Source organism: Barbus barbus (genome assembly GCF_936440315.1).
Source record: "Barbus barbus genome assembly, chromosome: 10".
Taxonomy (NCBI): domain Eukaryota; kingdom Metazoa; phylum Chordata; class Actinopteri; order Cypriniformes; family Cyprinidae; genus Barbus; species Barbus barbus.
This window is the reverse complement of record NC_136738.1, coordinates 31,631,804-31,649,589: the sequence shown is the minus strand read 5'-3', so window position 1 is coordinate 31,649,589 and position 17,786 is coordinate 31,631,804. Positions and strand designations below refer to the sequence as shown.

The window sequence follows — 17,786 nt, the reverse complement described above, 5'->3', positions numbered from 1 at the left end:
GGTCGAGAATGAAACCGATTTTAGGCACAATAGATCCAGCTAAGATGGACGTGACCGTATTGTTTTCCTTCGTCATTTGATGTTGGACTGAGAATAGCATGTTTGTGTTTCTCTGCTCAGCCGAATGCAGACGACTCCTCGAACTCGTCCTCTCCGTGTAATTGCAGGTTTTCCAAGGTTGTGGACAGCCGAAGCCTTCAGGAATGAGCAGGTCGGCCCGCGGCGTCTCCGACACGTTCAGTGGCCGCTTCAGTCCCTACAACCCTGAGGAGCTTCCGACCGCTGCGGACGCCACTCGCCTCGACCGCCTGGTAAGAGCAAATCTAGCGTGATCACACTCAAGTACCTGCGGGAAACACGGGCTCCATCTCAAAACCTCCTGAGCTGAGAGGCACCCTGATGTTTTAGGAGAAATTAGTGCTTTTATTCAGCAAGGGAGCATTGAATAATAAATTACATTTGAACTTATATTCACATCAAAAACAGTTATTTTAAATTGTAATAATATTTCACAATTTTTACTGTATTTTTTTAATCAAATGTCACCCTGGACCACTAAACTAGTCATAAGGGGCAATTTTTGGAAATTGAGATTTATACATCATCTGAATGATCTTTCCATTGATGTATGGTTTGTTAGGATAGGACAATATTTGGCTGAGATACAACTATTAGAAAATCTGGAATCTGAGAGTGCAAAACAATCTAAATATTGAGAAAATCACCTTTAAAGTTGTTCAAATGAAGTTCTTAGCAATGCATATTACTAATCAGAAATTAAGTTTAGATATATTTACAGTAGGAAATTTATCTTAATGGAACATGATCTTTACTTAATATCCTAATGATTTTTGGCATAAAAGAAAATTCGATAATTTTGACCCATACAATGTATTGTTGGCTGTTGCTACAAATATATAAGATTGATTTTGTAGTCCAAGGTCTCAAATGAATGCAGCCTTGGTGAGCAGAAGAGACATTCAAAAATATTAAAACCAAACTTTTGAATGTGATGCTCTTTTAAAATGAGGACTCTTAAATAACTGCACACATTTAGCCTTTGAATCACATCTATGATGTCTTAAAATACTGTCTAGGTAGGCAGCACACTAGGTTTTGAGACAAAGCCATTATCTGTAACCTTCTTGAAGCCGTTGATTGAAGCTGATTGCAGACTCTCAAAGTTAATTCTTGTTTTCTCTTGACCTTTAGTGAGGACTCTCTATTGATTGGCGTTTGCTAGCATATTGACTGCTACATGACAGCCTCAAAATGTTTACAATTGTTGTTTTCAAAGTTGTGTACATACTGTAAATCTTACTTTTTGTATAAATTGGTTCAACTACGTGTCATATTCTTTAAAAAAGTCTCTTCTGCTCACCAAGGCTGCATTTATTTAATCTAAAAATCAGTAAAAATAGTTAAATATTATAATTTAAAATAGCTGTTTTCTATGTGAATCAATGTTAAACTATAATTTATTATTTATTTCTGTGATGCAAAGCTGTATTTTCAGCGTCATTACTCCAGTCTTCAGTGTCACATGATTCTTCAGAAATCATAATAATATACTGATTTACTGCTCAAGAAACATTTCTGATTATTATTAATGTTGAAAACAGTTGTGCTGCTCAATATTTTTGTGGAAACCGCAACACATTTTATTTTTCAGGATTCACAGATGAATAGAAAGTTCAAAAGAACAGCATTTATTTGAAATATAAATCTTTTGTAACATTATAAATGTCTTTACTCTGATTTTTGATCAATTTAATGTGTCCTTGCTGAAAAAAAATATATTTTTTTAAAATATAAAAATACAGTGGTGTGAAAAAGTGTTGGCCCCCTTCCTGATTTTTTATTTTTTTACATGTCACACTTTAATGTTTCAGATCATCAAACAAATTTAAATATTAATCAAAGATAACACAAGTAAACACAACATGCAGTTTTTGAATGAAGTTTTTTATTATGAAGGGAAAACAAAATCCAAACCCACATGGCCCTGTGTGAAAAAGTGCTTGTCCCCTAAACCTAATAACTGGTTGGGCCACCCTTAGCAGCAACAACTGCAATCAAGCGTTTGTGATAACTTGCATTGAGTCTGTTACAGCGCTGTGGAGGAGTTTTAGCCCACTCATCTTGACAGAATTGTTGTAATTCAGCCACATTGGCTGTGGAGTCAAGACATTTACAAATATGATTAAAAGATGAATATGAGACAAAACTACAGAATGTCACATTTTATTATTAGCCGTTTCAACACATAGATGTTTTAGCAGCTAAGAAGTTCAGCACTTTTAGAGTTCATCCCTCTATCTGATGTGAGCATAAGTATTGGAGCAGTTGCCTCACAGGTCTTTCTAAGTGATCAGCTGTGTCCCGTTGCATTAATTCTTCAGATATTAAAAGCAGGGAATGTGTCGTATCAGTTATATCCATTACTTCTGTATTCTGAATCTTGCATTCGATGACACACACAAACCAGGATGAAGACGAGGGAGCTGACTTTGAGAGAAAAGCAATCAATTTTGGTGCTAAAAAGAAAAGAGGAAGTCAATTAGAGCTCTAGCAAAAACAAAGGGCATGGAGAAATCAAGAGTTTGGAAACCACCAGCGACCAACAATGACCTGATCGGCTGAGAAAACAACAGTAGTTGATGACAGACAAATCATAAAAGCTGTGAAAATGAACCCTAAAAGACGTGTCTGTAAAATCACCAACAACTTCCAGAAAGCTGGGGTGATGCTCTGACAATCTACTGTCCTCAGGAGACTTTGACACAGAATTACAGATGCTACACAGCAAGATGCAAACCTGACCAGCACCAAAAATAGAAAGACAAGATTAGAGTTTGCAAAAAAGCACAAAGGTGAGCCAGAAGAGTTTTGGAACTGTGTTTATGGACCGATGAGACAAAGATGAACCTTTATCTAAGTGATGGGAAAGCAAAAATGTGGAGAAAGAAAGGGAACTGCAATGATCCCAAGCACACAGCCTCATCTGTAAAGCATGGTGGAGGTGGTGTCATGGCATGGGCATGCATGGCTGTCTCTGGAACAGGCCCTCTCAACTTTACTGATGACTTAATGTATGATGACAGTAGCAGAATGAATTTGGAAGGGTACAAAACCATCTTGCCTACCAATATTCAAGAAAATGCCACCAGATTGAAAGTGTTAGATTGCCCAGGTCAATCTCCAGATTTAAATCTGATTGAACATGAATTTCAGCAGCTGGAGAGGAGAGTAAAGGCAGAAACTCCCAAAACAAGCAACAATTGGAATTGGCTGCATTAAAGGCTGGGAAAAGTATTTCAAAGAGTCTGGTGATGTCTATGGGTCACAGACTCACTGCTGTGATTGTGTGCAAGGGATCTGCAACTAAATAATAGCTTTTAATCTTTTATATCTGCCTTATGTTCAACTGTCCCAATACTTATGCTCTCATCAATGAGTGGGATGAACTCTAAAAGTGCTGTTCTTTTTATTTGGTAAAACATCTCTGTGTTGAAACGGCTAATAATAAAATGTGACATTCTGTAGTTTTGTCTCATATTAATATTTTAATCATATTTGCAAATGTCTTGACTCCACAGCCAACAGAGCAATTTTGTCTTTACTGTTCCAATACTTTTGGAGGGGACCGTATATATATATATATATATATACACATATAAACACTATAGTCTCAGTATTTTGGACCCCATATAAAATGCATTTATTTCTCTCGTCTCTCTCTCTCTCTCTCTCTCTCTCTCTCTCTCCTTCTCTCCCTCTTTTCAATGCTTGCCAGAGGATTGTGTGGAAAGTCATGCAACACAGTGTAAGAGTTGCCCGATATTTATTTCTGCTCAGTATGTCAGCGCTGCTTGACTCGTGTGCGATGCGTCTCAGATATGTTTCTGAGGATCTGAGCTCTCGGCTCAGCAGGTGCTTTCTGCTCGTCTGTATAGCGCTCTCTTTATTACAGACCCTTCATATGTACCGTGCCATGTATCTCACATAAATCCAATCATTTAAAACATATCTAGTCACTAAATAGTAAAAGTATCTATTAAATATCTGAAATATTAAAGTTGAAGTGTGTCATTATAAATATACTTTATTTTTTATATCCAGGACTCACTGATGAAGCACTTTTCTTTGTAAATCATTTAACAATTAATTAAATGCAACTATCTTAGACTTTTATGTATTTCACGAACAATTTATGCTGAAAACTGTTGTGCCCGCCTCAGGATTATTATTGTACATGAAAATCATAAAAACATTTCTGTTACTTGAAATAACTCTGACCTGAAATAACATAAAATATAAAACAATTAAACTTATTTAATTTGAACTGGTTACCAAGACGACTTTTCTTATTTTCATTTAGTTAACCTGATAATAACTAAAACTAAATCTGAAATCAAAATAAATTAATAAAAGCTATAATGACATGCAAAAAAAATAATAAATAAATGACAGGAAAAACAAAACATTACTAAAACTTTAACTAAAATGAAAATGGAAAATAGATTGCCAAAGCAATCTTAACTTGATGTGCTAAACTAAATATAGTAATATATTGATAAGTAATAACTTGATAACTAAAAGTAAATCTGAAATGAAAAATAATGAACACTAAATTGATATTTAAACAACAAAATTACTAATACCTTAAATAAATTTAAAATGAAAATGGAAACTTTTAAATAAAAATGAATTCAGAATAATATTTTTTTTACTTGAAATAAAATAAACATTACCTGAAATAAAATTAAATATGAAAACGTTTGAACTTATTTCATATAAGCTAGTTGCCAAAGCAACATTTCTCATTTTCATTTAGTTTAACTTAATGTGCTTAAATAATTAAAACTAAATCTGAAATAAATATTAATGAAAACTATACTGACATAAAAAAAAAAAAAAAAAATTACAAAAACTAATTTATTTAAAAAATTAAATTATTGAACTAAAATTAAAATAAAATTAATTATCATATAACCTGAAATAAAATCAGTAAATCACTAATAATAAAATATTAAAATAACACTGGGTCATGTCTCATGAAGCATGTAATTTCCCACAGATTGCAGTTCTACAGTGGCATCAAAATTACATGCATATTATGCATTTACCATAATATCTCATTCTTCAATATTACTCTGAAACGTGTATTTATCTAGAGTTCAGAAGCTCATAGCACACTGCAGTGTATTCAGCTGTGTGTTTGATGCGTTCAGTGAGCGGATGCAGTGGATCGAGAGAGAGTCTGCGCTCCATTCATGCTGTGTTGAGGTCCCTGGTGTGTTCTTCCTGCTGTTCCAAAGCAGCTGGACTGTGGGCAGGTCCATAAAGGGAGAGGGATGAATGAAATAAACACAAACAAAAGAAAAACGCCACAAAATAATTACTCAAATGAGGGTCTGCTATTCTGTTAAGGGTCTGGTGTGTATACAACATAGCGCACGACGAAGGAGTCAAAATCAAAGAGTTTCTTTTAATAATCCAATGACTGAAAAGGGCACAACCAAAGGTAAATCCAAAATAATAGCACACAAAGGAACATGGGAGAACACAGGCTTTAAATACTAAACGTAGTCAGGGAGGAACAGAAAACAGGTGTGTAACTAACTAATCAAAAACCATGGAAACAAACGAGGCAGGAAGATGGAGACATAGACACTAAACTAAAACAGATCATACATGTACGAGAGAGAGAGTGTGCTCCATTCATGCTGTGTTGAGGTCTCTGGGGAGGTGCAGCGTTACGCCTCATGATGTCTGATTCCTCAGTGTGTTTGCTAATGGCTTCAGGTCGTCGAGGGCCGAAACCATTACTGATCTGGCTGGATCTGCAGAATTTTTTTTTTTTTGGAAATTCACTTTTCGTTTTAATTTGAGTTAAAATTGAAGTTTTTTTGTGTGTTTGTGTATTTTTAAATGTCAGTATAGTTTTAAAAATGTTTATTTAGCCTATTAATTTTTTTGTTATTTTTTTTATAATGTTATAAATAAACAGATAATGTATATATATATATATATACATACATACATATAATGATTTTGGTAGCAATATGAAATCTAATATAAAATTAATGTGTTTTTATATTTAGACACAAATGCATGAAAATGAGAAATGTTGCCTTTGCAACTAGCTGAAATAAAACAAGTTTAAAGTTTATTATATGTATTATTTTATTTCAGGTGAAAATAAAGTTTTAGTAATTTTGTTGTTTTTTTGTCAGTTTTATAGATTTGTTTTTTTAAATGTTAATATAGTTTTTGTTCATTAATACATTTCTAACAGAATCATATTGATTGTATCGTAAATATTAAATAACAGTCAGATGTATATTTGTGTATATATAGACATATATTAACACACACACACACACACACACACACACATATTTAAATAAACAAAAAAATAAATACATTATATATATAATGTGTGTGTGTGTGTGTATATATATATATATATATATATATATATATCATGGTTATCAGTATTATCACGGTATTGTTCAAATGTGCTGGAACTGTTCAAAAAGTGCTGACACATTAATTTGGTGCCTCGTGTCGCCAAACTCAAGAAACTGAACCGGCCTCCATAAACAGCCGCGCTCTCGTCAATAGAGATGATAGAGTTGCAGAGGCTGTTTATCTGGAGCTTATTTTCCGAGTGATTTGGGATATTTCAGCTGTTGTTATTTACATGAGTTTAGTCAGTATTGCATCTACATTGCCATTTTTTACCTGCATGTTTTAAAATGTTTCAAATAACTTATGGGCAATTTTCACAAATAGGGTACAAAATATGGTGGGTTGCCAGGTCTGCGTAACAAAACCCGACCAACTGTTAATCAAACATTGCTCCTAAGTAGCCCAAAAACACGGGCAAAACGGTGGATTTGGCAACACTGCTGCTGACAGCGCATGCAAATACACTAAAACAACAAAATAGCAAACTTTTATTTTAAAATAAAGCAAACTGAAACTTTATTTATTCATTTATTTGAGGGGACGTCATGTGGTAACTGCTGCACACAAATGAGCTGAACATATTTTTAGTGAGTATAATTAAGTATTTATTATATTTTATTAATAAATCTAATAACAAATGTTAATTATTTGAAAGATAATTCAAAAAATCATTTATTATTAAATTATTTTAAATACTTTAATTAAATAAAAGTAATTATATATATATATATATATATATATATATATGCACACACACACACACACACACACACATAAATATCTTATTATTGATTATAGTGACCTAAGTTATCACGGTTATCATTATTATCACGGTATTATTAAAATGTGCTGGAACTGTTCAAAAAGTGCTGACACATTAATAATTTCACCAAGTTTTGTATTTAAAATCAACAAACAATAAATACAATTACTTTTTGTTTGCATAAACACTAAAACAATAATATTCCCAATGATGTCTGGATTTTAAATGACAACATGACTGGCACCAGTTTATCTAATAGCATCCTCGAAATGTTCAAATAAAGCTTCTTTTCCCTCCCTTTTTTCCCCTTTTTATTAGTTTTTTAAGGGGGCCATGTTTGCAAACCAGTTAATCAGTTAAATAGCTTTCAAAATGAAGCAAACTGAAATGATTATATTAAATATATGTATAGTTTTTGTATAGTATTTATATTATAAGTTTTATATCATATTATAGTTATATATGTATATGCAGTTTTATATTATATATTATGTTTTTATTTAAAATAATTGTAATAGTTAAAATTTTTTAAATATTTAATACAGTGAATTAAATGTCAAAATGCACAATTATGAATTACATATCATAATTATGTAAAACTTCTGACACTGTTGTATGATTTAATAATTTATATAATGATTTAATAGATTTATATAATAAAGGCGTAAATATAATGCTTTATACTTTAAAAATGCTTTTATAAAATCTTTTAAAAATTGCACACACACAAAAAGTGCCTATAGTTTTATGAAGTTAAGGATCGAATGCAACATTATTTCCTAAAACAGTGGCTTAAAATAGCGCTTTTCTTATCCTGGAACACAGCGCAGGTCATTCATCTTTTATTTTCTGGCCGTGTTGTTATTAACTCAAGCTCAAATAGGCAGATATACATTATAGATGCATGAGCATAATCATCACTTCCAGAAGTCACCACACAAAAGTAAACATGACGAGGTTAGATTTGTTTAGATTGTGTTTATTTAAAGGTATATTTTGTGCTGATTGCAGCCTGACAAACAGCATTTGCCAAGCATTCATCCGTACGGCTGGAGCGGAGCGGAAATGAACTCCTGTCTTGTTTGTAGTCAGTGACTGATGATGTTCAGGACTCTGGAGCAATTATTGGTGTATAGATCTACTTTTGAAGAGCAGACATTGATTTTCTTGTGGGTGCAGGTTACAGACAGAGATTGTGAAATCAACAGATGAAGCTCTAGTGAATGCTGCTGTACACTGGACGCATGTGGCACAATGTGACTAAGAGGTCTATAATTTACAGAGGGAGCGATTGGTTAGCATGACAGTCGCAAACCCTTTAATAACTATCCTTTACTGGCTGTGATGTCACAAACAGGGAAATATATCATTTTGTTACACTTGCAAAACATGTTAAATGTTATTGTTTATATAGTATTTATTCCATTTATTATTTGTTTTTTATTTAATTGTTACGTTTAATTACATGTTTGTTTTTAATTTATTTTATTTTATTGTTTATATACGTTTAATTCCATTTTGTTTATTTTTTAAATATTATTTATATATGAAAACTTCAGATGCAAAAACCTCTAAGTCCATCTGAAAAGTTTTTTTTTTTTATTAAAAATTTTATTTTTATTAGTTTTATTTTTATTAGTTTATTTAGTTTTTAAAAAATTTTATTTTTATCAGGCTCCTATGAAAATAATAATGGACATTTTTGAAAATAATAATTATTATTATTATTATCATTCAATAACTGACTGATAACCATTTGAATGTGAAGTAAATGTATAGGACCCTGATAAAAAAGCTTTTTGGATCTGAAGTCTTCATATATTTATTTAATTGTATTTGTTTAGTTGTTTTCGTTTTTTAATTCAGTGTTAATATTTTTGATGCCTATTGCTACATTATTTTCTAGCCTGTATAAAATTATATTATTGATATTTTTCAGTGTATTCAAACAGTGTATTCTTATGTAAATCTAATGCAATTTTTGTGGTTTGTTTCTAACCACACGTGGTATCGTTTACATGTTTGGGGTTGGTCAAAATATTTTAAATGTTTTTGAGATAAGTCTCTTTATTAATGCAAGGCTGCATTAATTTGATCAAAAAAAAAAAACAGTGAAATATTATTACAATTTAAAATAACGTTTCTATTTGAAGGTATTTTAAAAAATAATTAATTCCTGCTTTTCACAATGTAATATAGTTTGTTTCTGGTGTAGACACCAGAAGCTGTAGCTGATGAATGAATCGTGAAACCGGTTCTCTGTATTTCCGTGTAGCTCCTATTGGAAGTTTTGTCAGCTGTGAAACCGTCCTGCTGTACTTCATATCTAACGAGGAGCACGGTCTCCATTATGATAAGGTGTTTTTGCACCTCAAGAGAGCAGACGGGCCGCTCTGAGAGGAGAGGTTACTCCAGAAACAGCATGAAGCTTCACTTTAATCAGCTTTATTTTACAACTTCTCTGCTGGACGCCTGGAGGATAAAGCACAAAAACTTGAAACAGTTTCATTAATAAACTGTCATCTGGTGGTGGGTTGATAAATTAAGACAGTCATGATGAAGGTTATGAGTGTGAAGTTTATTACCAGAAAACAAATAACTAATACAAAGATTATGACATGACACTTATACACTCCAAGGCAGCATTTATTTTATCAAAAGTACAGAAAAAAATTTAAAATATTAATAGAATCTAAACAGCTGTTTTCTGTGTGAATATACATTAAAATGTAATTTATTTCTGTGATCAAATCTGTATTTTCAGCATCATTACTCCAGTCTTCAGTGTCACATGATCTTCAGAAATCATAATAATATACTGATTTGCTGCTCAAGAAACATTTCTGATTATTATCAATGTTGAAAACAGTTGTGCTGCACAATATTTTTGTGGAAACTGAGACATATTTTTCAGCATTCGTTGATGAATAGAAAGTTCAAAAAACAGCATTTATTAGAAATAGATTCATTCAAATGCATAATAAATGTCTGTACTGTCACTTTTGATCAATTTAATGCATCGTTAATGAATAAAAAATATAAATTTCAAAATAAAATATAAATTTGCTTTTTTTTTATTTAATTTCACTTGGTCAGTTATGCAATGCAACTTCCTACAATGCAATGGAAAGTCACTTGTTTGCAACTAAAATGTGTGCATCAATCTGAGATGCAGGTTTATGATGACATATGTGACCCTGGACCACAAAACCAATTTTTCGAAAATGATTTATTCATCCATCTGAAAGCTGAATACATAATCTTTCCATTGATGTATGGTTTGTTATGATAGGACAATATTTGTCTGAGATACAACTATTAGAAAATCTGGAATCTGAGGGAGCAAAAAAATCTAAATATTGAGAAAATCTCCTTTAAAGTTGTTCAAATGAAGTTCTTAGCAATGCATATTACTAATCAAAAATGTCTTAAAATATCTTCATGGAACATGATCTTAATATCCTAATGATTTTTGGCATAAAAGAAAAATCTATAATTTTGACTCATACAATGTATCTTTGGCTATTGCTACAAATATACCTGTACTCATGACTGCTTTTGTGCTCCAGCGTCACATAAACATACGGCACTAGGGAGGTTTACTGGCAAGCAGCTAAAATGCTTCAAGGAGTTAAAGTTGCATGATTGTTAGATATGTGTCAGGTGAGTAAAGCAGTACATGATCCTCTCTCCCTCTCTTCTCATGCTGGTGACTTTGGGAGTTGGGTGAGTTCTTGCTGTGAAAGACTTTCGGCCCTGCTGTATGACTTTAACTGTCTCATGTCAAGCGCTTCACCTTGTCACTTATCAAGCAGCAGCAGCGGGAGTTAAAACGACCCATGTGACCCTCCAGAAACACAGCTACTACATATTATAAACCAGCACTGCTTTACTGTATTATTCTACTGATATATACGGTATTAAGGCAAGAAATTACAGGTAAAACCATTGTTTTCATGCACTGGTTAATTGTGAGATTTTGAGCTATTTTACCATTCACTGATTTTTTTCATTGTAAGTCATCTATTGGTATCTGTAGATTTCAATTCCAATACATATTTTTAAAGGCAGTTTTCTCAATTATTTTTTGTTTCTCCACTTCAGTAGCATTTCTACACACCAGACTTAATTTTATTCCTATCTATATTCTAAAGGTTTTTATAGAGGGGGTTATTCATATATCATTAATCTGATTTTTTTTATTGCACTTTATCTATTTGTATCAATTACAATACATATTTTTAAAGAGTTTTTTTCATCACTTCAGCAGCACTTATGTACACCAAAATGTACAGTTTTTACTGAGGGTTTTTCTGTTGACATCTTTCTGATTTATAGAGCAATATTGGAGACATCCAAACTCCCCTCTGTAAAAAAAAAAACTTTAATATATCAACAAAATTAAACAAGAATTTTGAACCTGGCTTTATCCAATGTTCAGATTTATCTTCTGTAATGTATGCAAAATAATGCACCATTTGCATGTTTAACATCACATTTCAAAACAATTGTAATACAAAACAGTTGTCTTAATTTACTGTGATTAATCAAGGTATACTGTTTTGACAAATGCAGTGTTGTGCCTTAAACAGGTTGTTCATTGATCAGTTTTGGTGAAATGTTCTTTTAAACTGGATTATGGAGGAAAAGATGTTGTAGAAGATATTTCTGTCATGTCTATCTCTTTTTTTCAGATTTTTCTATTGCTGGCATTTAGTGATATATTTGTTCTAATGAACTAGTACTGTTAGTACTCGAGCCATGTTTAATGATGCAATATCAGGTCAAATTATTTTCAAAGTACCTGGACATATCATGCATTTATTTAAATTTTGCCGTATTTTTCTCTTTTTTTTCTTCTGTCTGGCAGGATCAGTCATGGCCTTAGTCCATGGTATGATGTTTCTTTAATGTAGGTCACATTAGTCAATACTTGTTAAATATTAAAGGAATGGTTTAGCCAAAAATAAAAACATATTTACCTTATCCATGCACTATATCATTATTAATATGACATGAGCACAAATCAGTGGAAATCCAGATCTCAGCTGTTCTGAGGAGTAACAGCATCATGACCTGACTGATTTACTCAGACTGAAACACCTGCGTCCTCTAGTGCTGAAGATGAGATCTGCATGCATGCAATTCAGATCACTTCTTTACTGAATTTTTCATTTACTATGTACAGCATCAGTCAAAATGTTGGACACTGACTATACTGAATAATTTAAGAAATGGTCTTTGAATATTGGATATATGAGAGGAGTTTTCTAGACCTGGAAAAGTCATGCAAATTAAGTCATAAGTCGCTGGGGTATATTTGTAGCAATAGCCAAAAATACATTGTATGGGTCAAAATTATAGATTTTTCTTTTATGCCAAAAATTATTAGGACATTAAGTAAAGATCATGTTCCATGAAGATTTTTTGTAAATTTACTACTGTAAATATATCCAAACTTAATTTTTGATTAGTAATATGCATTGCTAAGAACTTCATTTGAACAACTTTAAAGGAGATTTTCTCAATATTTAGATTTTTTTGCTCCCTCAGATTCCAGATTTTCTAATAGTTGTATCTCAGCCAGATATTGTCCGATCATAACAAACCGTACATCAATGGAGAGATTATTTATTCAATTTAAATGAATTTCGAAAAATTGACCGCTATGACTGGTTTTCATTTAAGGTTTTTGAGTCAAATAAATAATGAGTTTCCATTTACGTTAGTTCATAGTTTTCATGGTGCTGTTATTCAAAGAAATCTTAAAAATAGTCATAATAAATGATGAGTAGACGTGTCCAAACTACTATACATCTGTATATTTGCTTTGTGTTCAGCGTTTAGTGGCTTACAGTTGTTTTAGCGGTCGTCTTTATGCCATCCGCCAGGTGACTGATGTCAAGGAGAAGCTGAAGAAGTTCAGGAAGTTCTGGTCTTCACTTCCTGAGGCCTTCTGTCAGGAGGAGCATGTGGCGGCAGCAGAAAGTGCTGAGGACGACTGCTGGAACGGGCACGAGAAGGGCAGGTAACACATCTGGAATCAAGCATCTGCACAGCTGTGGATGTGTGGATTCGTTGCACAACAGTTTATAGATCTACTTTGTAATATGGCAGACAGAGTACAGCTCTTATTGAGAAGATCTGGAGATGCTCTTCTCAATGATCTCCTTATTTGTTTGTTTTTAAAAGAGTTTATTGTTTATTGTTACTCTGAAACATACTGTAACTTTCTGAACCCAAAACTGAACCCATACTGAACCCAAAGCCTCCTCTCTAGTGAAAAAAGACTATTAAAAAAAAACACCAACTATATATATATATATATTATTATTATTAAAAATGATTATTATATTATTATATGACCCCTTTATGTTGGAGAGCTGAAATTTGTTTTCCATTATTGGATACCGTTCTCATGGGGAGACACTTGTGAGATCAAAATTGTGAGTATGAATTAAAATAAATATTATACAGTTTAATAAATACTGCATTATTATATTATATTATAAAATTATGAAAAAAGTTGCCTTTGCAACTAACTGAAATAAGTTCAAGTGCTAAAATGACTAAAACTGCTAAAACTGAAACCTAAAAAAACAAACAAGTAAATAAAAACTAAAATAATAAAAATGACAAAAACGCATTATAAATAAAACTTTATTTATGAAAACTGAAAATGTAAAAATTTAAGCTAATTTAAAATATTAATAGAAAATCTATAATATTATACACACAATATTAAAATAACACTGGTATAATGTGTATGCACTGGCCAGAGTTAGTCTGACATCTTTATATGTTTATTTATGCTGCATTATATGTGGATTATCGATAGTCAAAAATGTGCACTTAGGAAGGATACTGGAACAAATTTGAATATTAATGCATTGTATTTGCTTGTTGTTGTTTTTTCCAGATACATCCCTGAGGTTCTGAAAGACGGACTGACCAACCAAGCCAATAACCCGGAGGTCGGCGTGGACATTTCCAGACCGGACGCTCTGATTCGACAGCAGATTATGGCTCTCAAGGTGATGACCAACAAACTCAAGAACGCTTATGATGGCAATGACATCTACTTTCAGGACTCAAGTAAGTCACGTTGTGTTTTAATAATAATTTAATAATGGCACGCTCAGATTTATTGTATTTTAGTCTTTTGGTGTCTGCACTGCTTCTTTACTGAAAATAACTACGAGCCACTGTTGTATTCCTGTATTTACAGGCAAAAGCTAAATGTTAAAAGAAACTTCAGTGAAATATGTAAGCAGGCTTAAATTCAGTTTGATCAACTTTGAGGTGATAGCAAGTCTTAAATATTTTAAATGTTATAACAAAAGTCATAATTATCATTTAATGAGGTCTTAAAGTTGGGGACAGAAAACTGGAATATGATATGGCCTAATGTGATTATAAAGCTTCACATGGCGATGATTTAATTAAATAATAAATATGCATGTTCAAAATCAAAATGAATTATGATCATATTGACCTTGGTTTTATTTTCTAATATGTTGTAGATGATTGTAAAGTGCATATTTGATCTCCCTCATCTTTTAGAATGAGCTGGGAGTAGTAATGCACAGACATTTCAAAATAAGAGTCCTGGTTTATTTGCATAAAATCTCCTTTTTTCTGGTTATTATGGGTATTTTGGTTGGATAATAAACTGTATCAGGTATTTAATTAAACATAAACTCTTGTATCTTTTCTCCAAGTCGCCCTGTCATTGGAAGAAAACTAAAATATACAGATTTCACACAAAATCAGCACAATTATCTGTTTATTAGTTTTCTTTAAACACATCATTTTTTTATCAGCAAATCAAATATCAATAAACCTCTAATTCATTTGTATTTATATATTAGCATTAACATATGTACTTATCAACCAATTTTAATTCATAAGACTTTTATTTAATATATGCATAGCATAAGTATTTTAAACTTGATGATTAATGAACTGATTAATTATAGAATATCAGATATATGATTTATTTTGAAATTGCATGGGTTTGTTCTGAATGGACAGATATATATTTGACACCTTTATTGATTAAAATAATGAACTTAAACCAAGAGTGGAATTAATGCAATTAATTATCTGTGCTTAGATAAACTTGATCAAACAATATTTTGATGAGATTTTATGCATACATCGTCTTAATGCAATTGTAACTGCTTTCATTGTAGTTTCCAAAGGGCATTTATAGTCTTGCATTGCCAAAATTTTGACTTTTGGCATAAAGTCTGCATCAGGGTAGTTGCATGAAGTCAGCTATTCAGTTTGGATCTAGGACGCATCATTTTTTGCCCCTCAGATGACGAGAGCAGCGGTTCTGGCAGCGGCAGCGGCTGCACTGAGACGTGCGTCACTGAATCAAACTCCTTCATCACCGACGCTCCTGTTCAGGAAGCAGAGAAAACAGATGAAACCTCTTCTGCTTCCATCATCCAGCCCAACCTACTGCTGCTGGTGTTCTTCGCCACGCTGGCCTTGAAAGAGCACTGGAGATAGTGACCGCTGAGCTCCACACAGACTGCTTGTGTTTTATATCAGACTGGACCACTGATCTCAGCCGTCTGAAGACTTTGAGGCCGTTCTTCCTGATTCAAAGATCACCGAGTGGCAGGTTTTGCATGATGGAAGTTCTTCAAAAGGGTCGTAAGCCTTACACATCTGATATATGAAAGATGTTAAGTTTTTTTTTTTTTTACATTTCCAGTGTAGTAGATTAAAGGAATGGTTCACCTAAAAAATGAAAATTTGCTGAAAATGTGCATACCCTCGGGCCATCCAAGATGTGAGTTTGTTTCTTCATGGGAACAGATTTGGAGAAATGTAGCATTGCATCACTTGCTCACCAGTGAATGAGAGTCCAAACAGCTGATAAAAACATCACAATAATCCACACCACTCCAGTCCATCAGTTAACATCTGGAGAAGGCAAAAGCTGAAACAAATCATCATTAAGATGTTTTGAACTTCAAACCATTGCTTTTGGCTAAAATGCGAGTCCATAATCCACAATAACACTTCCTCCAGTAAAAAAAAGAAAAGTCCTGTTGTCTCTCACATCAAAATTCAGCCACATATTTGTTTAGATCTGTTTTGTCTTGTAAACAGTGCTTGATCAGATTTCTCTCCTGATTCAGACCAGAACACTTTTTCACTGAAGGAAATGTTTTATAATGGAGTATGGATTTGTATTTTAGACGGATGCAATGGTTTGATGTTTCTTTTGTCTTCTTCAGATGTTAACTGATGGACTGGAGTGGTGTGGATTATTGTGATGTTTTTATCAGACTCTCATTCTGACGGCACCCATTCACTGCAGAGCATCCATTGCTGAGACACTGATGCAGAGACACATTTCTACAAACCTGATGAAGAAACAAACTCATCTACATACAGCAGTCAATGTTTGAAGTGGATCAAAAAAGTTCATTAAAGTTGTCCTAAGACAAGAACACATTTTGGTTTTAGGACAACTTTGATGAAAGGTTTTGATCCACTTCAAATGTTGACTAGTGTATATTGGATTGCCTGAGGGTGAGTACATTTTCAGCAAATTTTCATTTTATGCATGAACTATTCCTTTAAAGTGATTGTTCACCCAAAGCTATTTACTCACCCTCGCGCAAACCTGTATGCTTTTATTTGGACAGTTTGTGTAAAATAATGCATACAGGTTCTTAAAATGTCATATTTTGAGTGTCCACTGAGACATCATACAGGGTGAGTAAATAAAGCAGGACTGTGTGAACTATCCCTTTAACTGCAACACATTTATCTTTTATATTATGAAGATTATTAAGGTCTTCTCATGTATTCTTCTCACACACATTTTGAACATTTTAATGCAGGTTTAGCTTTCGTGAACGTGGAAGAGAATATCTAGATTAATATAAAAAGATGATCTTAACAGGATCTGAGAAATTAGGGAAAATAAATCAATCTGTATTACAGCGTTTAGTTCTCATGCACATATAATGTCATTTTTGCGTATAATATTAACACATTAGTTCTGCGTTCATTTATGCAACACTAGCAGTCTTCATATAATTGATCAAATCTGATTAAACACACTACCAAATGTTTGGGGTCAGTATATTTTTTAAAAAGCAATTAATACTTTTATTCAGCAAGGTTGCATTAAATTGATCAAAAGTTACAGTCAAGACATTTTTAATGTTACAACAGATTTATATTTCAAATAAATGCTGTTCTTTTAAGCTTTCTATTCATCTGCGAAACCTGAAAAATAAAATGTATCACGGTTTCCACAAAAATATTGGGCAGCACAACTGTTCAACACTGATAATAATCAGAAATGTTTGTAGAGCAGCAAATCAGCATATTACAATGATTTCTGAAGGAATGATGCTGAAAATTCAGCTTTGATCACAGAAATAAATTACACTTTAACATATATTCACATAGAATTTTTTTTTTTTAATTTGCAATAATATTTCACATTTTTACAGTATTTTTGATCAAATAAATGCAGCCTTGGTGAAGCTGAAGAGACATCTTTCAAAAG

At 32.5% G+C, this 17,786-nt stretch overlaps 1 protein-coding gene across 1 annotated transcript in view; it reads left to right on the top strand.

The window, feature by feature from the left end:
* The window catches only part of LOC306875666 (glypican-6-like), a gene marked incomplete at both ends in the record, with an annotated part of 35,479 nt that extends 19,719 nt beyond the window's left edge, over window positions 1–15,760 (top strand). The window contains 5 exons of the mRNA XM_079426345.1: window positions 168–311; window positions 3,797–3,826; window positions 13,132–13,268; window positions 14,160–14,335; window positions 15,564–15,760. Coding sequence (XP_079282471.1) covers window positions 168–311; window positions 3,797–3,826; window positions 13,132–13,268; window positions 14,160–14,335; window positions 15,564–15,760 — 684 coding nt within the window. The remainder of the gene's footprint in view (window positions 1–167; window positions 312–3,796; window positions 3,827–13,131; window positions 13,269–14,159; window positions 14,336–15,563) is intronic.
* Between the last annotated feature and the right edge of the window lie 2,026 nt (window positions 15,761–17,786).